This window comes from Marmota marmota, unplaced genomic scaffold (genome assembly GCF_001458135.2).
Source record: "Marmota marmota marmota unplaced genomic scaffold, marMar, whole genome shotgun sequence".
Lineage (NCBI taxonomy): Eukaryota > Metazoa > Chordata > Mammalia > Rodentia > Sciuridae > Marmota > Marmota marmota.
Window position 1 is genome coordinate 48,101,610 of NW_025999977.1, and position 22,148 is coordinate 48,123,757.

Below are 22,148 nucleotides of genomic sequence, written 5' to 3' on the forward strand. Positions count from 1 at the left end.
ATAAGGGCAAAATGCGAGGAGGAATAAAGAAGATATGGGACAAATAAATAGATAAATTACTTAAAGCTAGATTTACCAATAATTACATTAATTGTACATGGAACTAAAAGGAAAAGATTGTTAGTCTAGATAGAAGCATGTAAGAGCCAACTTTATTCTGTTAGGAAAAGACACTTAATTTTAACTTACATGGGACAGAGAACAATTCTAAGTAAAATATGGAGGAAACGGTGCAATATTAGCCAAAAGAAATGAGGTAAAGCAATATTAATAGCAAACAAAATAGGTTTTGCACAAGAAGAGACCAAAAAAAGCATTTCACAATATTAAAAATTACTTTAAAAAAATACTGTAATTTTTATATACCTAGTAAGATAACTTCAAAATATTCCATGATCCCAGCAACTTGGGAGGCTGAAGCAGGAGGATTGCAGGTTGAAAGCCAGCCTCAGCAACTTTCAAAGCCCTAAAAAACTGCAAGACCCTCTCTCAAAAAAAAAAAAAAAAAAACAAAAACAAAACAGTGCTGGAGCTGGAGCTCAGCAGAAGAAGAGCATTTGCCTCACATGTGAGGCACTGGGTTCAATTCTCAGCACCGCATATAAATAAGTAAATAAGGGGCTGGGGATATAGCTCAGTTTGTAGAGTGCTTGCCTCGCACACAAGTCCTGGGTTCAATCCCTAACACCTCCAAAAAAAAAGTAAATAAAATAAAGGTCCATCAACAACTTAAAAAAAGAGAGCTGGGGATGTGGCTCAGTGATTAAGCACCCATGGGTTCAATTCCTGGTTCAATAAAAAGCCATAAAAGTTAAGAGAACCAAGGCAAAGTACAAGATTTAAATAATGTAATTAACCGAATCAACCTCAATAGCCTACTATAGAACACTGTACAAAACTACTGGATTGTGAGTTGTTTTGAAGTACATAAAACATATTAATCAAAATCTGTGGGAGACTGCCATAGGATTTCTCAAGAGAGGGATTTATATCTGTAAATACCTTAGTGGGAAAGGAAGGCCAAGCATTAATGATCTCAGTTTTATCTCAGGAAACTAGAAAAAGAAAAAACAATTATAAACTAAAGTAGAAAAAAAGAATATTTAATGAAGATCTAGCATAGAAGTTAAAGAATAGAAAACAAAACTATACAATAGCAACAAAATAGAATAAAGAGATAGGCCAAACATACATGGTTTCCTAATTAAGGGCAGACTCCCCTATAGGCCTATGGGGAAAAGGTGGTCACCTCATGAATTGTGTTGTATTCAAATTGTTGGTTATACTTTTGGTAAAATAAATAGCAAACCTTGACCCTTTACCTCATGTAAAGTACAGAAAGTGATTAGAGATTTAGAGTCTAGTGGGGTGGTGCATACCTGTAATACCAGCAACGTGGAAGGCTGAGGCAGGAGAATTGCAAGTTCATATCCAGCCTCAGCAGCTTGGAGAGACCCTGAGCAACTTATGGACCCTGTTTCAAAATTAACTATAAAACCACTGGGCAGGTAACTCAGTGGTTTAGCACTCCTGGGTTCAGTTCCTGGAACAACAACAAAAAAAAATTTGATCATAGACCCACATGTGAAATGTAAAGCAGTAAAGCTAAAAGAAGAGAATGTCTTCTCTTTCCTCTGCATCTTTAATAGCCATTTAAACTAGAACCAGATAATCGCAGTTTCCCTGATTGACTGATGTGGTATTTTTTCATATAAATCATACCATTTTTTTGTATATTTGTTGGCAGTTTTTATTTCTTCCTTTGGGAAAAGTCTATTCAGATTGCTTACTCATTTTTTTAATTGGGATTTTGTTGGGTTTTGGGGGTTTTTTTGAGCTTTTTATTTTATGTTCTGGGTATTAATTCTTTGTCAGGTGAGCAGTTTGCAAATATTTTCTCCCATTTTACAGGGTATCTCTCTTCCCTCTGTTAATTGCTTCTTAGTTTGATATAATTCCAGTTTTCTATTTTTATTTTGTTGCCTATGCTTTTGGGGTCTTGTCCAAAAAATTATCGACTATACTATTGTTTTAAATGATTTCCCCTGTGTCTTCATATACATTCTTGGTGACAATGTGAATTAGTATACTTATATGGAAAACAGAATGGAGGTTCCTCAAACAATTTTTTTTCTTCTGGGTACCAGGGATTAAACTCAGGGGCACTTGAGGACTGAACCACATCCAGCTCTATTTTGTATTTAAGAGACAGGGTCTCACTGAGTTGTTTAGTGCCTCACTTTTGCTAAGGTTGGCTTTGAACTTGTGATCCTCCTGCCTCAGCCTCCAGAGTTGCTGGAATTACAGGCATGTGCCACCTCACCCGGTTCAAACAATTATTTTTAATTTTTGAGTTAAATGAATCTTAATTTAATGAATGACTGAATGACCCAGCAATCCTACTTCTGGGTAGATATCCAAAAGAACTGAAATTTGAATATTAAAGAGATAGCTACACTGCCATGTTTATTGAAGTCCTGTTCACATTAGTCAAAACATGAAGTTAGCCTCAGTGCTCATCAGTAGGTGAATAGATAAGCAAAACACATATATAAAATACTTAATCTATATATATGTGTATATATACATACACACACTCTTAAGCTAGTATTATTATTAAGCTATATCTTAAGTTCAGCTGTTGAAACAGTGAAATAGATGGAAATAGAGGACATTATGTTAAGTTAAATGAGCCAGGCACAGAAAAACAAGTACCTTCATGTTGTCTTTCATATGTGAAAGCTCAGAAATTTTGATATGAACATAAAATGGTGATTAACTAGCAGATCAGAAGGTCAAGGGAGAGGGGGGATAGAAGGTTGGATAATCAGTTCTTTTTTTTTTTTTTTTTTTGCCTTTATTTTATTTATTTTTATGTGGTGCTGAGGATCTAACCCAGGGCCTCGCACATGCTAGACGAGTGCTTTACCGCTGAGCCACAATCCCAGCCCAGGATAATGGGTTCTTAAACACAGAAGGTATAAGTTCTTGTGTTTCACTGCACGGCAGGGTGACTATAGTTTATAACATATCTTTTATTTTATGAAGATCTGGAAGAGAGGAATTCAGAGGCTCCAAACAAAAGAAATAAGAACATGGAAATGTTGATTACTCTTACTTGATCAATACTTTCTGTATATATGTCTTGAAATATAACACTGTACTTCCTAAATATGTATAATTGTTACATATTAAGTCAAATTAATAGAGTATCTTTATGTTTTTTATGAAGATTTATAAAGTGGGACACAAGCAGTAATCAAGATTGACAATTTATTACAATAAAGAATTACTCCATCAAAAAAGTAACATTAAAAGAGTAATAATGGAAGCTCTGAGCAGGGAAGATATTTGCACTACATATGTAAAATAAAGGACTGAGAATTTTAAAGAATAAGAAATATTAAGAAAAAACTTATATATCAAAAAGCTTAAATAGGAACCTCATAAATTAAGATATCCAAAGAATGAATAAACACATGGAACAGTGCTCAGCATTGTCAGTCATTAAAGAAATACAAATTTATACCTCAGTAAGTTACTGTCCCACCCCTATTAGGATGATTGAAATGAACAAAACTGGAAATCTTGCGTTGGTAAGGATGTGGATTTAGAACTCTGATATGTTGCTGGTGGGAGTGTAATTTTGTAGAATTCATTTGAAAACCTGTCAAGAGTCTCTTAAAGCAGTTCCATTCTTGGGCATAAGCCTAAGAAAAATGAATTCTTATATCCTCAAAAACATTGAATATATGCTTAAATTTTAAAATTTTTGAAACTTTTATAATATTAAAGATTGCTTATTTGAGAGCAACATTTTTTCAAATAGTGAATTGGAAAATATTGACAACTAAATGTCTGCTATTTTATAAACTGGATAGTGCTCTGTTTTTTTCACCTTGTTTGGATATATATGTATCTGAAATTCTGTCACAATGAAATAGAATCCCTCTTAATGGATTTTATATTATAGGGAAATTGTGTTAAGAGGTTTTTTAAATTTCATTAATTACTTTTTTATTGTTCCTATGGATTTATCCAGTAAAAAAGAATTATTTAAATATATATTTTAATCCATTTCTGCTGTGATTCCTTGGCCATTTTTTTAAGCATCTTCGTAGGTCCTGTCTCCTTTTACACTGAATAATTAATTGTACTTCTAAAGCAGTGTAACCACTAGATGTCAGTGTAATTCCAGTAACAAAATTATCTCAGCACTTTTAAATGTTTGAGACAGAAAGTGTCAGGACTAGTTTAAATTCTCTATTTTGATAAATGTTTGGCTTAACATTGAAACTTTATTAAATCTTTGAAATTTTGGTGTGTTAGATTCAGTTACGGTGAGAAAGTTTCCAATTTGATTCTTTTGAAAGTTAAAAAATAAAAGTACCATTATATAGCTCACTGTTTTACTATAAAATATTTCGAATGGAATAGGTACTTTCACACCACCAAATCAATTTATTTCCATCCCCTCCCATTCACTTCCCCCCACCCTTTAACTGCACATTCCTTCCTTCTGATTCTGGAAATCCCTGCTTTCTTTACCTGTGTTATAAAGAGTTGACTTTTCCCACACTTAGTTTTTGTTTCTTGTCACCTCGTTCTCTTCAAGGTTCAGCCTGGAGAGGGAAATAAAGCTGCCTTCAATGATATGCGAGCCTTGTCTGGTGGTGAGCGTTCTTTCTCAACAGTCTGCTTCATTCTTTCCCTGTGGTCCATCGCTGAGTCACCTTTCAGATGCCTGGATGAGTTTGATGTTTACATGGTACTGTTAAATTTTAAATCATGTAATTTTTGTTAATTTAAAATGTATACTTAGAAAGCAAAAAATGCTTCAATTTTTTTTATAATAGAAAAGAGTGTGCCCTGACTAGCAGTCTTTGTGGTGGGGCGGCGGTTGGGGGGACCCTAGAGTTAGAGTTGTGTCCCTTGCTATCATGCTGTACATCCAGGGACCCTGTCCCAAATTTCAGTTCTTTTCTCCCAGAATGAACATCCTGTCTGTCCATCCAATGGAATTTTCTTCAGCTTCTTCCCTAGCTTATTTCCATTAACTCAGAAATATGTTCAGGCTGTTATTATCTAACAAAATTGTCACCAGGTCATCACTCTTGCTTTTACTATTTGCTGTTGGCTGTCCTGTGGCAAAGTATATATTTTAAGGGTGTAAGAGCATTTGACTTTGAGCTTAAAAAAAACCTAGGATTTGAGACCTGCCTTTGCCACTGATTACCTAAGTTGAAGCCAGGTATTTAGTTTTTGGCAGCTCAGTTTCTTCATGAATGGAAAAGTTATGAATGCTTCCTAGGGTTATAGTGAGGCTCAAGTGAGGTCCTGCATGTGATGGGCTCACATGGCCCAGATAAATCAGCAATTACTCTCTTTAATACGTCTTTCCTAAGCCCATGGTAGTCTGGGTTTAGGCTGCCCTACTGCAGGAAAACTTGTTTAACAGAAATCCTACATGAGCTTATACCTACTCTATTTCTTCAAGTACATGGCACCACAGACCTGTCCTCCATCCCTTAGCATGTGTCATCTTGCCAGCTTGCACACTCTGCTTCCTGGTTTTACTGTATTCTACTGTTTACAGTCTGCTAGGCTGCCTTCCCTAATTCTAGTGTTCTTAAATGTTTTCTTTGTTTGCTTGTTACACTATTATTGATTTTCTTGGACTCTCTACCCTCTTTTCTACTCTCTACCATCTCAGGAGTGTGCGTGCATTCACACAGAATCCCCAAAGCTGTTAACTGCACATGGGCACTTACCAGATAGAAGCCTCTCATCCTGACATCTCTCTTACATTCTAGATCTGTGTGCTCCACTGTCTGTTGGTTATCACCTAGTAAACAGCCAGTCTCTCAAATGCAGTTTGTCTGAGACATTGTGTGTCTTCCTCTGAAAGCCTTTTGCTTTTCCTAAATTCCCTACCTTGTGTAGTGCCAAACTGTCATTACCACCACTAACACCTAGCTTCAAACCCTGCAGTTTATCTATGACTCTTTCTTTCCTTTTACTTATACACTAAGTCTGACCTCCCTCTGCTCCTCTGGAAGCTGCGCTAGTCTTTGCCTCTTCTCCCTTCTCACCACAATTCTGGTGCCTCTCATCCCTCTCTGTTTGTCTTGCCTGCCATAAGAGCCTCCTGTCCCTACTCCCAGATTTCTGCCTTGCTCCTCCATCTGTGTGTCCTCTACCTTTTTAGCAGGTTTATATTTTCTAAAATAGATCTGATCTCACCTATTTAAAGCCCCTCAGTGGTTAATTATTATATTTGGGATGTATGTTTAATTCTGTAGGGTAATTTTGAGACCTTCACGTTGTAGTATTTGTGGGCATTTTCAGATGTACTAAACTATTTGTAATTTTCCAAATATGGCATCTCTGCCTATTGTGCCCTCTTTAGCTATGCATCAGACCCTGCTTATCTTTTAAGACTTGGCTCACATGTCACCCTTATGACACCTTCTGTGACCACTGTATCCTCTCAAAAGAACTTCTAAGAGTTTCCTTGACACTGCCTTAAAATATTATTTTTATATTATGAAGATACATAAATTTTATGTTATATATTATTAATTACTATAGTGTTTTTCATTGTTACCGTCACCTCTTTTCATGTGTGAATCTCCCACCAGATTGTAACCTTTTTAAGATTATCTATGTCTTAATCATGTTTATGTCTTCTAGTGCTTAGCCCATAGTAAATAGTTAGTAAATAATTATTCACAAATCAGAATTTATATTTGTTAGTACTCGATAATTATTCACTGTCAATTTTTTCCTTTTATGTAATTGCTAAAGATGGGTTGGAACTCCTTTGAGAATTGTCTTCAAGCTAATTTACAAGTCAGAGATGATAATTATTCTTTTCATGCAGTGTTTTTGTCTAAAATGTCATTATGTAGTCTTATTGCCCATATTGTATGTCAAATGGAATTCTGAGCAGTTTCTTTCTCTTTTAGAAAATATAGCAAAACTTGGAGCCCCATTTGATTCCAAAACCCATGTTCTAAACCATGCATACTGTCACATACAGTGTCAAATAAGACCTTTATTTGTCTATTTTCAATTTTCAGGAATTTTTAAGTGAGGGATTAAATGATACTTTGATTTTTTTTCTCTATTTAACTCAAATTATGAGCAGGGTCTATTCATTTAGTTTCAAATTCTAGCTCGAATGAAGCATTATTCTTTTTGTATACATTGATGTGCTCTTTAATTTATTTTAAAGATTCAAGGAATTGACCTGTAAATTCAAATTGGTTTGTAATTGTACAGGCTATATAAGGTAATGAGGAAGGATTTTAAAACATTTAAAAAATATTATCTCTTAATCATTGAGGGACAATTTGAGAGACTTGATAAATATGAGATCAGACACTTTTGTTTTTATTCTGAGTGATTAAACCATTACTGAACTAATTAAATTTACACTGTTAGCATTTAGTTGTATCATTTGCACATTTTCTGATTATTTTAATTGCTACTTGAATTTGAGTTAGGGGGCCATACATGCAAATATTTTGACTATTATATAGGAATATTTTTAGTATAGGAGTAAACTGGAAGATATATTTATTTAGTTATTTTCCCCTAATAGTTTCTGATACTGTCTTTCCAGGTATAAATTCCTTGGCATCATAGACAAAGTAAATCTGGGAGTTTCTATCAGCCAGTAGAATGCTGATTTTATAGAAATGGGATAAAATATAGTACCAATCCTAACCTTTGTCTTTGTTCTCCAGGATATGGTTAACAGGAGAATTGCAATGGATATGATACTTAAGATGGCAGATTCCCAGCGTTTTAGACAATTTATCTTGCTTACCCCTCAAAGCATGAGGTAACTTCTTAAAACTTTCTGCAGGTGTATATGTATGTTAAGGGGGAAAGAAATCTTCTTTTTCTTTGAAAACTTAATTTATCTTAGCCTTTAAATGCAAATGTGTAAGTGACCAATGAAGAGAAAACCCCTGTATTGGTTCAGGATGTTTAGAATAATTTCTCCTTTTTTAGCTCTTTAAAATTTTGTTTGTGTGATCTCCCTTCCATAACTAATTAAAATATGATTATTGACTTTTTAGTATTTCTATTTTTAATTTGTTTCTTTGTGATTACTCTGACCAACTAATAATAATATAATTTTAGTATTATATGTAGTACAGAGAAACAATGCATGGTTTCACTAGTCTTGACTCTTTTCTTGGGGATTTGCAAATACTAGTCTTTCTAAATAAAGAACTCTGCTATGCTGTTAATCTATATTTGTTGGGTATCTACAGTGTGTCAGGCACTGTGTCACGAGTTGATATTCGGCCTCTGAAATGGCCCTATGATCATTTGGGATTTAAACTTCTGATTAAGAATATTCATGTAACTCCTTCCTGGCTAGACAAGAGTAAGAGTTTAAAATAGTTGAGCTGGGCATGGTGGCACATGCCTGTAATCCTAGCAACTTGGGAGGCTGATTGCAAATTCAAAGCAACTCAGCCTAAGCAACTTGGCAAGATCTGTCTTGGAATAAAAAGGGCTGAGGATGTGGCTCAGCAGTTAAGCATCCTTGGGTTCAATCCCTGAAATAAAATATCCTCCTTCATTTTCTTTTCCTCTATGCTGAAAACCCATGGGATCTAAGTAGTAAGTTAATTTTTAAAAATGAAAACAAATATTTCCTTATTGCAAATTATATTTCTCCTAGAACTCTTCATATTAGATGTATCCTGATCTTAGCAAATAACAATCATGTAGGTTTGTATTTTCATGAAGTAGTATTAGGCTTTGGTGTTTTGGTTTTTTTGTTTTCCCCCAAGGTGCTAGTAATAGAATGTAGGACCTTGCACATGGTAGGCAAGTGCTTTACCCTAGATTTTTGTTTTCAATGGACAAAAACTTTCTTGGAAATTTGAGTAATGAATTTTGCTTTCTCTAGCTCACTTCCTTCAAGTAAACTGATTAGAATTCTTCGAATGTCTGATCCTGAAAGAGGACAAACTACTTTGCCTTTCCGACCCGTGACTCAAGAAGATGATGACAGCTGAACTAAATTTTTAATTTAATATGCTTTGTCCTCATGCTGAAAGATTCGTGAGGGGAAAAATATGGACTATTTGAATAACACGAGACTGGAGATATTCTAAAATAAAACAATCTCCTTTTATTTGACTATAATAAAATATTTAAATAAGCCTAGGAAACCAGCTATACAACCAGCAATTGAAAATTACTTTTACTTTCCTTTGAGAAAATCAGTTACATTGTACTGGTTTAAATTGCTTTGAGTTCTTTGTTTTTGTTTGTTTATTTTTAGCCATCTACTTTTATAGATTGTTTTTCAGAAGTAAAATTTTATACATATGCATATGTACATATCTGTTTAATTTGATTTATTTCTATAGTATTTTTTAAAAATTAAAATAAAAATTTGAGTACCTCATTATTTAGTTTTGCTTTTCCAGAATATTACATTCTACCATTAAATTATCAAAAGTAGGTGAAGGGAGGGATTTCACATTGTAGAAGGGGTGCAAGTGTGGGCTATGGATACATACAATAGACCTATTTTTTTTTTTTTACAAAATCTATTAGTTATGAGGACCCTACACAGGACTAGAATTACAAAATCTCTGCCTACAGGCAATTTTTAACCCCAGCGGTTCAATTGTAGATTTGGGTTGTGGCTTTTTATTATTGTATATCATCAAATGTAAGATGCTGTCTGTTTATAAGACACTTGTGAAGTACTGAAGCACTGCCAACTGACAGAATGCTTTTTTCCTCAGATCTTTACCTGTGCCCTATATAATAAGAACTTGTAACCTGTATAACCAGTATCAAATAGATAATGATGCAGTTATTTATCCTGACTAGATGCCTGCTGACTTGGTTTAAAAGCCCTCAGTTTGCAATCGAGGTTCTCTCAGCTGAGAGGATACAGGACAGAGGGTCTGTGCACACAGGGCTGGGAGAAAAGCTGGGGAAATGGTGGTTGCTTGTGGAGCAGGAGAGCAGTTAGTAGCTGCAATGAGCCAAAAGCTGCACCTTTGATGGTGAGCTATCATTCAATTATAAGAAATATCCTAGTTTTTAGAAATGTTAAAAAGTGTGCCCCTAGGAATGATCAAACATAGTTTATTGTAAAAAAAAAAAAAGAAAAAGTGATTTATGACTTTTTAAAGAAAACATGAATAGAACTATTGCTCATATTTTCTGTTTGATACTAGTTTTAGTGCAAAACTGTTTAAAAAAACACATTATCAATAAGCATTCCTTATATTACTAGCAATAAATATTAGAATATGTATTTATGAAACTGAAAAGGAAATATTTTAAGAAAAGCAGTATTTTAAGAACAAGGACATTTCTATAAGAAAAACTGGATTTTGGTTTTGGTGGTGGAGGAGTCTAATTTTGATTTAAATTGAAATAAGCTGCCAATAAAAATCCAAAAACTTGTTTTCTAATCTGCAACTATAGAAAGAGGAAAATGTGTGCTGTTCTAAACATTTGCTGCTGACCACATAAAATCTGATTTTTAAGTTACATTTATAACTCATTTGTATCAAAACTATTTTAACGTGTGCTTTTTCAAATAAACGGAGTAGAATTTACCAAATGCATTAATTTTTTATTAGCTAAGGAATCTCAGTAAATTTTTGTGACAGTTTTCAATATTATGCTTCTTAATACAAAATGGGAAATATAATGCTCAGGTATCTGGAAGTCTCCTGTTGAACTGAAGGTCATTCGTTGCTTTGGTTTCACAAAATGTTGGTTTCAGCCATCCTTAAGTTAACATATCTTCCTTCATCTGTGTTCCAAGTAGTAGTAATATTAGAGTAAAAGAATAAAAAGAAATTATTCTTTTAAAATATATGTAACATCTAAAAATAAAATTATATGCATTAAAGTCATGGTTTTGTGAGTTGGGAAAAGCAGTAATTGACCAGCTTCAGTCTCTTTATTATTAGTAGTCACTTAAATGTGTCATATGGTGATCTTGAACTTCTAGAATAAAGTCCCAGGAAACAAGGAAGAAAGGCTTCCTTGATCTTCAATCCTACCTTCTCAAATCTTTGCACTGGAAATGATTAAAATCATTTTCAAACTGACAAATATGGTGTTATAGTAAGCCAAGATGTAAATATGGCATATGCTCCCACCATGATGTGCTGCCTCACCACAGCCATGATCATGGACTGGAACCTCTGAAACTCAGTGAACTTGCAGGGGGGCTTAGGTGACCAACATTTTACTTAGAAGATATAATTGACTATCCTTTGCTTGCTAGACCCCTGTACGTCCTTTGCTATTAACTCCTCCAAAGATGTCTGTTTAAGTCTATGCTTTACTTGTGACATGACTTAAAACTGGAATAAGTGTCTGGCCTCTTAGTTTATTCAGAAATTGTGATCCTGAGTGACAGGGAAAATGAGGCCTTAAAGCAATGGTGTTGCCCTTTAAGAAATAGTTATTAAAATTAAGAAATATAGAAACTTGGGACTGCTAAGTGCAGAAAGTTGGGCCTAGAAAACAAGAATCTTAGGGCATTTTACTTTTGCAACAGCAGCAGGGGGTTAAATAGTTAAATTAGCATGGGAATGACACTGGCAGGGATGTTAAGCTAGACCCAGTAGAATTTAAGCCTACTTGAATGACCTACCTATAGTTGGTCCTTTCTGAAGGAACCACTTTTGGTTGGGATAGCAAGGAAGATGGTGAGGATTCTGTTTGCTAGATCCGAGTGTGTCTAAATGCAACCTGACTGCAGAATGCTGAGTTAAGCATGGACCTCAGTTCAGGGATTTGCCTTCAGCTTTGATCCAACAGTATTTTTTCCCCTCTGTTCTTCATTCTCCATGACATTTTATTGTCCAAAAATGCAACAACAGAACCCTTCCATGTTCTTACAGATCCTTACTTTGTGAAGTCTTATCTAGATCTGTGCAGATTTGTGACTCACTTATTCAGTGGAACACAGTAGAAATGACCTTGTATGACTTCCTAAGGCTCAATCTGAAAAGAAGTGAAACTCCTGCTTTGGTCTTTGAAATACTCATGGGCTCTGAAATGGACTCTTTTGTTCATGGAAGGAGCCAAAGTACTGTGTGGAGAAACCATGCAGGGAAGACCTCAGATTATAAGAAGAGGAGAGACGCCCAGTTACTCCTCACTGCTTCAAGTCCCTGTGTTCCACTGTCTCACTATAACTATCTGGGATACCCTAAGCCAGAACTACCCCATTGAGTTTTTGTAGAAGTAGTGGCTCACAAAAACCATGAGACATGATATAATTGTTTTAAGCCACTAAACTGGAGTGATTTGTTGTATAGCAATAGTAACTAAAAAAGATTTGGGTAGCTGAAAGAAGTTCCAAAATAAATCTAAGCCACATGGTACTGGCTGAAAGGTCTCATGAATCTAAAGTGTGACTATAAAGATGTTAACAGAAGCCTGGATGCTTTCAGTGAGGGCATGACAGGAAGTGGACCCTTGTTAGGTGGTGGTGGGAAGTTTGGCAATACTGAAGCTGTGGTAAGATAGGAAATACACTTAGCCAATTACTCTAGCCAAGATTTCCTGATAGAATGTGAAAAGTACCCTCTGTCCACTGCCTATAAGGACATGTGAGAGGAACAAGTAATGCCATTAAGGAGCCAAGGTGATTCTTCATTCCCATAGTTCTCTAGGTGGCAACTGATTTTCAAATTATAAAAAGGTTGCAGTACAAAAATCAACTCCAGGGTAGTATTGTAAGATCCTTTGTGAGGACCTCAGAAAGATCTAAGGCAGCAGTTTTAGAACTTTTCAGACCAAAGGCTGACTTCTAAAAGGGTGTCTTTCAGGCCCTCTCCATTAAGAAATAGGACTTCTAAGGGTATTAAGAAGAGCAATCTCATAAGAAGTGTCTTTTAATGCAGTGGATCTTTATAAGAAACTCATAAAGCTGTTAAAACAATTGTGTCATCTTTAACTGAAAGAGTAAGACACAGTACAAATGAAGACTTTGTACACCTGAACTTTTATGAGTAGGCAATCCATAGACAGAAAACTACTATATACAGACTGATTTTTTTGTTAAGAGGGAAAGACAGCTCAGGATAGCAATAAGCACAAAAGGCAGAGCCAAGAGCCATGGAGAATAATCTCCAGAGAATAGTTCTGAGCCCTAATCAGGAAAATGGAGCTCAGAATTGCTGTGGATCAGAGACAGGTGCTTTTCATTTCCTTCATCTTATGAAATATATGCCTGGCAGTTTCTCCAAGCCTACACCGTTTCACGCTGTGGGAGGAGAGGGGAGCAGATAGATATCCATTTGGCTCACAGGTCATTGTATCAAGAAGCTCAGGAGGCTGAGGCAGGAGGATTTAAGGCCAGCCTCAGCAAAAGCGAGACCAAGCAACTCAGTGAGACCTTGTCTCTAAATAAAATGCAAAATAGGGCTGGGGATGTGGTTCAGTGGTTGAGTAACCCTGAGTTCAAGCCCTGGTACCAAAATAAGAAGAAAGGAGAAGGAGTGGGGGAGAGGGGGAGGAGGAGGGGAAGGGGGACAGGAGGAGAAGGAGGAGGAGGAGGAGAAGAAAGAGGAGAAGGAAGAGAAGGAGAATAATAATAATAAATAATGGGATTCAGTATGGTGTACTCAAGCCTTGACATGATAAGACCCTGGGCCTCAAGCTTGATTCTGAGTCATGATAGGAGGCTTTTGTGGTTTCTTGGGAAAACATATCTTGTATGGGAAGAAATGTGAACTGCAGCTATGAGGTAGACTATGGCAGCTTGTTTAACAAAGATGACAATACCTTTCATACTTCATGTTCTTCTAGAATCTTTCCTCACTCCATCAAGAGATAGTCTAATTCCCTTCTGGACTATGAATAGTATATGCCTTTCTTATAACTGATATAATGCTATGGAAGTGATACTTTGTGTTCATGTTTTTCTGAAGCGAGATCAAAAGGACAGTGAAACTTCCAACTGCACCAGATACTTGTCCTGGAACTCTGAACTGCCATATAAGTAGTATGACTGCTCTGAGGCAGCCATGCTATGAGGTAGCACAACTAGCCCTTGGTAATGATTTGAGAACAGAGATCCCCACCAGCTTCCTGCTGCTTCGACCCATTTCAGCTCCAGTTACCAACTGACTGGAGCTGCACCAGAGTCTTAATAAAATGATTGTTTCTATTTTAAGCCACTGGGTTTGGGGTTGAATTTTTGTGGAGCAATAGTAACTAAACCAGCCCAATTGCTGTCCACCCCCATAGAAACCAGTAAAATGTGATATTTCCTTTATCTTATGTGATTTGGGGGTTCTTTTGTGAAAATGTATATTTTTGTTTGTATGTATACTATTCTGTGAAGCAGATCATATTCCCCCTCCACTCAGTCTTTAAAAAATACGTCCATGTTGCCATGGGTACATCAACCTATTGTTTCCAGCTCATGTGAAGTATACCGTAGGGTCATCCACCATATTTTACTTACCTGTTAGTTTAGTGATGAAGCATGAGATTGCTTTCAATACTCACACTGCAGCCACCACAGAGGTCCTGGAACATATTTCTGAGTGGCCCTTTGTGAGTGTTTCTTGGGGCAATATACTCAGGAATGGGGATGCTGGGTGAGAGGGCATATGTACACTTGTAAGTACTGCCAGCTCTTCTTCAGGATTCCTGCCAGGCAGTCTGCACAGTAGCAGCAGTGAGCTCCAGAACAACATTCTTATCTGCTGCTCCAGTTTCTACATTTTACTTATGAAAAGAACTGGCCAGTCTGCTGGAGGGTACATTTTCCATAAGTGCCCCAGATAGTGACATGGTTCCCTCCCTTTCTTCAGAAGGTCTTATTTCAAACATCACAACACCACACCGTGCAAAGAGCCACCACTGTGTCCTGTCACTTGCCTTTCTTCCCACCTTGCTGTATTTTTCTTCATAATTTTTACAATGTGATATCTGCATATGTCTGTTTTTGATGGTTGTCCCCTACACACACACAAAAGGTAGCATTGGGGTGCATAGTAGATGATCAAAACTTGTCGTGATGAAATGACCCAGAGCCTACTTAACCAGATGCCATCCAAAGGAAGCGTCCCTCCTCATCCACCTCATCCTCACTCAGTGTAGGCAAAGAGTATTGGAGGCACTGAACTTCCCTGATCTCTCTCTACAATTTGGCTCACCATGCACAGGAGGTAAGGACACTAGGACATTCTATTAACACATGCATCTATAATTTCTCTGGGTAGAATTTGAGTTCCATCCATGTTTAAGTTACCGTGGTATACTAAGTGTTTGTAGAAAGGTTTCCTTGGTCACAGTTTTCTGTTGAGTGGGTGAATGAAATCTATGCCTGGTCTCTACTATCATTTAATGATCCAAAGACAAAGGAAAAATATTTGGAAACAAGGCACTGAATAAAAAGTGCTTGTGCTATGCATGGTGATGTGTGCCTAAAATCCCAGCAACTCAGGAATTGAGGCACTAGGATTGAAAATTCAAGTCCAGCATGGGCAATTTAGCCAAATTTTGTCTCAAAAATTTAAAAAGGGCTATAAATGTAGCTCAGCGGTAAAGCATCTCTGTATTCAATCCCCTGTAGTAGGAGAAAAAAGTGCTTGAATGAATAATATAATGCTGCAGCATCTGATATAGGAGTCACTAGCTATACCTAGCAAATTAGGCTTAAATTAATTAAAGTTTAAAATTCTAGCCATGCTGGAAGTGCTAATAGCCACATATAGCTTCTGTACAGCTACAGATACAGATGCTTCACCATCAGTGAAAGTACCACTGAGACAGCACTGTATGAAGAAATTGAACTTTAGGTAAGTTCTGAAAATGCAAAACTGCTTTTAGAATTCTTTGCTAGTTTGTTTCTGTGGTGCTGGGGATCGAATCCAGGTCCTTGATATGAGGCAAGCACTCTACCAACTGAGCTATATCCCCAGCTGGAATTCTTGAGGTAATCTCCTCTGCCTGCCTTCCTTTCTCAAGGTCCAAAGGGGCAGAGTTTTGTTCCCTGATTAAAAATAAAAACTAGTGGAGGGGAAGGGGGGATAGGAAGTGCAGCAGAATAAAATAGACACTAGTATTGCTGTATGTATATACGTGGCCGTAGAACCAATGTGATTCTGCAACCTGTACACTTGGAAAAATGAGAAATTATACCCCATTTGATTCAAATGTATGATATGTCAAGATCCTTGTATTGTCATGACCAACTAATAAAAAAAATACAACAACGAGTTTAAAAAATAAATAAATAAAAAACTAGTGTACTTTTGATTTGGAAAGAAGAAGTCTTTCCTAGTGGCTTATCTGGGAGGACATGTCTCAGCCCACCAGATGGGCCCTCCACCTGGTCGTATAGAACATAGTAAGTTGTTAGTACAAAAGTCACACTGAGATAAAGTTTATTGTCATATAATGAGCAATTTTTCAGAATGAACAAGTCTTCTGTTTTCTTTAAACATTACATGCCACATTAATTGTCCCTTAATGAGGAGCCTGGATGAAAAGTTGGCAGGTTGGTTTTTCCCTTTTGTTGGCATTAATTCTTTAAATTCCAAAGGTGCAGGTTTAAGGGTGGATTTAGTAAGTTGTTAGCTAACAATTACAATAATGAACATCAGTTTCAAATTTAAAATTACAAAGCAATAATTGGGGGAAATCAAATGTTATAAATTTATTTGGGACATCTATTACCACCTTTTTGAATGCCTTTGAAAACAAGCAAAAATCAATACATTTCCATCTTTTCTTTTTTACTTTCAATAAATAATATCTTTGTTTTATATGTATATATAGATAGATATACTTAGTGAGTCATTTAGCAGGATTTTAAAGTTTTATATTGCATTCATCCAAAACAGCTCTTTCCAGATTGATAGGATGCAAATGAGGTAAGAATTAAGGCAAACCCAAAAGGCATGCAAATGTAGTACATTTATATTCACCGATAATACAAGCGCTTATGTGTGGACCAGACGCAGGAGCCAAGGGCCCGTCTGTGTGTCTGTCCAGTACTATTTTACAAGAGAATGGTGACACAGTTCGTAGTTAAGTTACATTACCATGGGGGTCTCAGTGCTACTAACATTATGTAATCAAGGGGACACGAGCATTAGCAAAACAGGTACAAGAAATCATATAGCTCTTTGCAGCACATTTCTGCCCAGCCTTTGGAGGAGGATTTTTTTTTATGAAATGATATTACAGATATCACATTGTGGCAGGGTGTCTTGTTTTATAATATATGCTTTTAAAATTCATTAGCAAATGACATTCTCATGCACACGAGTGTTTCAAACACAAGAAGCAAGTCCCTTGATAGGTAGTCCAAGCAATATTTGTGTGTGTGTGTGTGTGTGTGTGTGTGTGTGTGTGTGAATAGCTGCAGACTGAATGGAACATTGAGACTTTTGTGCAGTCCATAGCATTGACATCAGCTCATTTCTGAATGTCGCACTGGAGAAGTAATACAATGGAAGGGTCGCTCTTTGCAGCTTCTTTGAATTCATCCAATGTAATTTGGTCATCCTTGTTCTTATCCATCTTGCTGAAAATCTTGTCTACTCGCTGCTCGGGCGTAAGGCCATCCTCATTCATTTTCATCATGATCACAGTGCCCACCATTTTGTAGATTGCCTTGGGAAAAGAACATTGTAGACGATATTACCAGAAAACCCAGGAGAGCAGACAGCTCTTCCTGCCTCCCCTTCACCTGACTGGATCCTACCCATCCTTCAAGGCTTAGCTTCTCCTTCCCCAGAGAAGGTTCATTTCCTGTGTGTCAAGTTCCCATGGCAACCCATATATATATATCACTTTCCCCAACATAATACATCTCTCACTTTATTAGAATAGTAACTGCTTTGTCTTCCCCACCAGAGTGTTCATTCTGTGAAGCTGGGGGATTATGTGTTTTGTTCCCTTCTGTAACTTCAGGACTTGACTCAATGCCTGGCACACAGTAGGTCTTCAATAAATAGTGATTAAATGAAAAAAATCCATTTAAGTTGTAGGAGGTTGGCATGTGAAGATAGGAAGCAGTAGGAGGAAGGGTAAAGGCAGTGTTGGTGAGAAATGAAGCTGGAGAGAGGGAAGCAAGAAGCAGATCACAAAGTTCTAGGTATGGAAAGGAATTTAAGTTTATTTCTTAGATGGTTTTCAATGAGAGAGTGATATAAACAAATAAATGTGAGTCTGGTGGCCAAATACCTATAGAATTCTGGATGGTTCCTGGGTTTCTGACTAGAGAAAATGGATAGAAACAGTGGCTGGGTGGTGAGATCAAGAATCATGAATTAGGAACAGATTCAGGAAAGAAAATGCTGTGTTGGATTTTAAATATTCTGAGTCTGAAGTACAGATGATAGTCACCAAACACGAGCCTTGGTGATTTAAGAACAAATAAAATGTGGGCCCAGTCAGTACGGAACTTACTATGTGTTATGACAACAGAGCCAGGTGTACCATTAAAATTGAGCTCTGAAAGAAGTTAGTTTAGGAAGATCTGTAGAGCAGGGAGTGTGTATATTGAAGAACAGAGGGAGAAGATTCCAGTTCTCCAGGTCAATCAATTGTCCATAATTTTCATTGAGTGTTTCCTAAGTAGAAGTGGTTCTCTTTCTTAGAGAAGTGCTTTAAGAAGATGAATGCCCCTCTATACAAATACCTGCATGAGAATGTTCAAAGCGATATTAATAATAGCCTCAAAGTGGAAACACAAATGCGCATCATCTGATAAATGGATAAACCATATGATATGCCTAATGCAATGGACTACTATTTTGGCAATGAAAAGGAATGAAATACTGACAAATGCTATAACACGAGTACACATCAAGAAGAAAGAGAAGCCGCTGCACCACTGCCAGACACAGGCTACACGCTGTATGATCCCATCTCTGTGAAATGTCCAGAAAACCATATCCACAGAGACAAAGTAGAACGGTGATTAACTGAGCTTCAGAACAGGCCTCCAGGGAGGAGAGCTCTTACTGGGGGGAATAGAGTTGGTTCAAAATGGGATTATGTTGATGTTGCATACCTCTATAAGTTAACTAAAATACTGTTAAATTGCATACTTATAATGGGTGATTTTATGTTGTATAAACTACAAACTCAATAAACCTGTTTTTAAAAATGCTAACTAGGGAGAGTAAACTACTAGCAAATGCCTTATTAACAAGTTAAATATCCATTGAGATTAGCTGTTTTGTGTTTGTGTATTTAACTGGATTGTGTCGATCTATGGAGGAAAAAAATCTAAGGAATTTGTCTTTAAAAGAGGCAGACTGTTGAAGCTTCATTTTTGTGGACTCTTGGTAGACAGGAGCCAGATTAGTTTAGTCACCTGAGTGGGGACCAAAGGCCAGGCAGAGACTGCTTTATACTGTGATTTTAAAGAGAGAACCAGGTTATCTGTATGTAAGCTGCTCTCCTCACTCTGTCCGTTGAAAGGTGAGAGCAAGAGTCCTTTCATGAGGCAGAGGTATGCAGAGAGTGGCCAAGACAGGGGCACTACTGATCAGGCCAGGGCAACAAGACACAGCTCCCTGGGCCTCAGCTGGCAACTCTGAAATATGGTCTCATTGACCACAGCCAAGGTGCAGCCGTGCAGTGGACTGAATATGATGACCCAAAAAGGACCTTCCCCATGCAGAGACCCAGGCAGGGGAGGGGCACCCCAGACTCAAAACCAAACGTCAGATGCCATCAGTGACTCTCGTACCCTCCCTCAGGTATACACTTCATGGGGTACCCTGCGTGCATCCAAATGTTTAGTATGATCTTTTTTCAAACAGGATATGTTAGCACTCTGCTTCCTGAGAAGAAATAATGAAGTCTCAGTTATGTTTTCATTCACCAGACTGTGTCGACCCCTTATTTAGCTCTGGTTCCAGCACTTCAGGTCAGACATGCTGTCCCTCAGCGAGGTTGCACTGTCTGTCCTTCCCTCTTCTTTCTTCCCAATGGTCCCTCCTCCAATACCAGCACATCCTCACTGTTCTCAGGGCCCCTGCTCTGCTCTGAGGACTGGCTCTTGGGTCAGTAGGCTCTCAGAAAGCAGGCTGTGTCTCTTCATATCCCTCTCTCTTCCACCTCGCAGAGAAACGGGCCCTTAGAGAATGGTCAGCAACAAGCCACAGGAGCCAACAGGCGGTAAGAATTCTGGGGTGAAGTAGGCCAAGAAAGCATCTTGAACAAGGCCAGAGAACCTAGACCTGGATGGATGAGGGGATTTGGGTAGGCACAGGGCCATGAAGGACATTCCAGGAAAAAGGAGTGTTCTGAGCCCAAGTACCCAGGCATGTATCATGGGTGAGGAGACAGAGGTGGTCAGACCAGTTGGCGCTAGGAGGAATGCCAACCAAGGGATCTCATTGAGATAGCTGCAGAGCTGCAGAGCTGTGCCTGGGGACACGTAGTCCTGCTCTGGAAAGGTTTTTGGTCCAATGCATGAGAAGCTATTGAAGGACAGAAATGCTATAATGCAAACGCTATTATTGTAAGTGCATTGGTCAAGGTGGCTCAGCAGAGGGGACCTGGAGACAGGAAGATATGCAATGGCTCAGGTGATAGGGCCCAAACCTGGCAGAATGGTGGTGATGAGAGGGGGGAAGGGGTGGGAGCTGGGGCATGGCCGGCTAGGTGGAAACGGCTGAGAGCTGAGATTTTTGAGGAAAATCTAGAAGGAAAATAAAACAGAAGCCTAAAGATAGTCTGCAGGAGTCACTACCATTTTCTGGGTATTTACCCAGAGGAAGGAAGCAGGCAGGTGTTTACGGGCTCAGTCATTCCTACAGACTGTTTGTTTTTCATACAAACACCAAGGCAGCCCCAGGGTCTGACTCCTAAAGCTCCCTTCTGTGATCTGAATCTCTATGTCCCAAGTTCCTGTGCTGAAATCCTCACCCCAATTTGATGGTTTTGAGGTGGGGTCTTTGAGAAGTGACTGGGTCATGAGGGCAGTTCCTTCATGAATGGGATCAGTGCCTTTAGGAAGGAGGCACCAGAGAGCCCCTACCCCCTGGGTCTTTTGAGGACACAGCCAAGTGCCTCTATGGCCCAGGAGGCAGGCCGTCACCATCCACCAGTGACATGATCACAGACACCCAGCCTCCAGTGGATGAGGAATATATTCCTGCAGATTCCTAGCCACCCAGTCTGTGGTGTCGTGTTGCAGAAGCCTGAACTCCTCTGTCAGCTGTGACCAAGCACGATGCGCTATCCCTACTGACTTGCCTTCTACTGAGCACTAGAAAACGGGACAAAAATAAAAGAAGCCGTTGTTTTCAACTGGCAGCACAGGACGCTATTCCTGAGAAGAGGGTAATGAAGGAGAGGAGCCCTGAGGCTCAGCTTCCCACCCAGGGTTCTTTCTGGACCACAGAGCAGGAAGGAGGCCCAGGCAGCACAGTATGGTGGTCTTACCTCTTACCTCTCACTGAATTGAGGAGGCAGAAGCTGAGTGGGGAAGGCAGAGTTAACCAGAATTTCTGGGGCAGAAGACCAGAGAGAGAGAGCTACGCAGAGACAGCACTCCAGCAATCTGCAGGGGGGACTCTTAATCTGTGTCTACAAACCACGCTCTACATAGAGGTTGAAACTCCACAGAGAAATGGAGAACAACTTTGCACTTACACAAGACTGTGGAATGTTCTAACTCTGACCAGTCGGAGTTTTTTATATATACAGTTAGTGTCTTGTGAATGTACACAATGGTTAAATTCACTGTGGTATATTCATACATGTACATACATTCTGCTGTCTTCCCCCGTCCTGCCCCTTCTCCCTCCCCCTCAGTCCCCTCCATCTAGTCCACTGATCTTTCTTCTGTTTTGATGGAATCCCCCCAATTTTCCCCTCCCCCACCACCCAGTTTTGGCCTATCTTCCACAAATCAGAAAAAAACATTGGCTCTCTGAGTCTGGCTTATTTCGCGTAACACAATAGTCTCCAGTTCCATCCATAATTTCATTATTTCTTATGGCTGAGTAACACTCTGTAACACCTTTTTTTGTGTGTGTGTGTGTGTGCACGTGTGGTGCTGGGGACTGAACCCAGGGTCTTGTGCGTGCAAGGCAAATATTCTACCAACTGAACTATATCCCCAGCTCCATGTTTTCTTATCT

The 22,148-nt window shown here is 38.3% G+C and overlaps 2 protein-coding genes across 6 annotated transcripts in view; one reads left to right on the forward strand and one right to left on the reverse strand.

Annotated features, from left to right (window-relative positions):
* The window catches only part of Smc6 (structural maintenance of chromosomes 6), a 76,403-nt gene extending 65,790 nt beyond the window's left edge, over positions 1–10,613 (forward strand). For all 4 annotated transcript variants that reach the window (XM_048804781.1, XM_048804782.1, XM_048804783.1 and 1 more), the window contains 3 exons: positions 4,616–4,768; positions 7,752–7,849; positions 8,936–10,613. In XM_048804781.1, coding sequence (XP_048660738.1) covers positions 4,616–4,768; positions 7,752–7,849; positions 8,936–9,044 — 360 coding nt within the window. In that variant the 3' untranslated portion in view covers positions 9,045–10,613. The remainder of the gene's footprint in view (positions 1–4,615; positions 4,769–7,751; positions 7,850–8,935) is intronic.
* A 5,791-nt stretch (positions 10,614–16,404) lies between these two features.
* Vsnl1 (visinin like 1) overlaps positions 16,405–22,148 on the reverse strand; it is a 102,036-nt gene continuing 96,292 nt past the window's right edge. For both annotated transcript variants that reach the window (XM_015479955.2, XM_048804785.1), the window contains one exon: positions 16,405–17,655. In XM_015479955.2, coding sequence (XP_015335441.1) covers positions 17,458–17,655 — 198 coding nt within the window. In that variant the 3' untranslated portion in view covers positions 16,405–17,457. The remainder of the gene's footprint in view (positions 17,656–22,148) is intronic.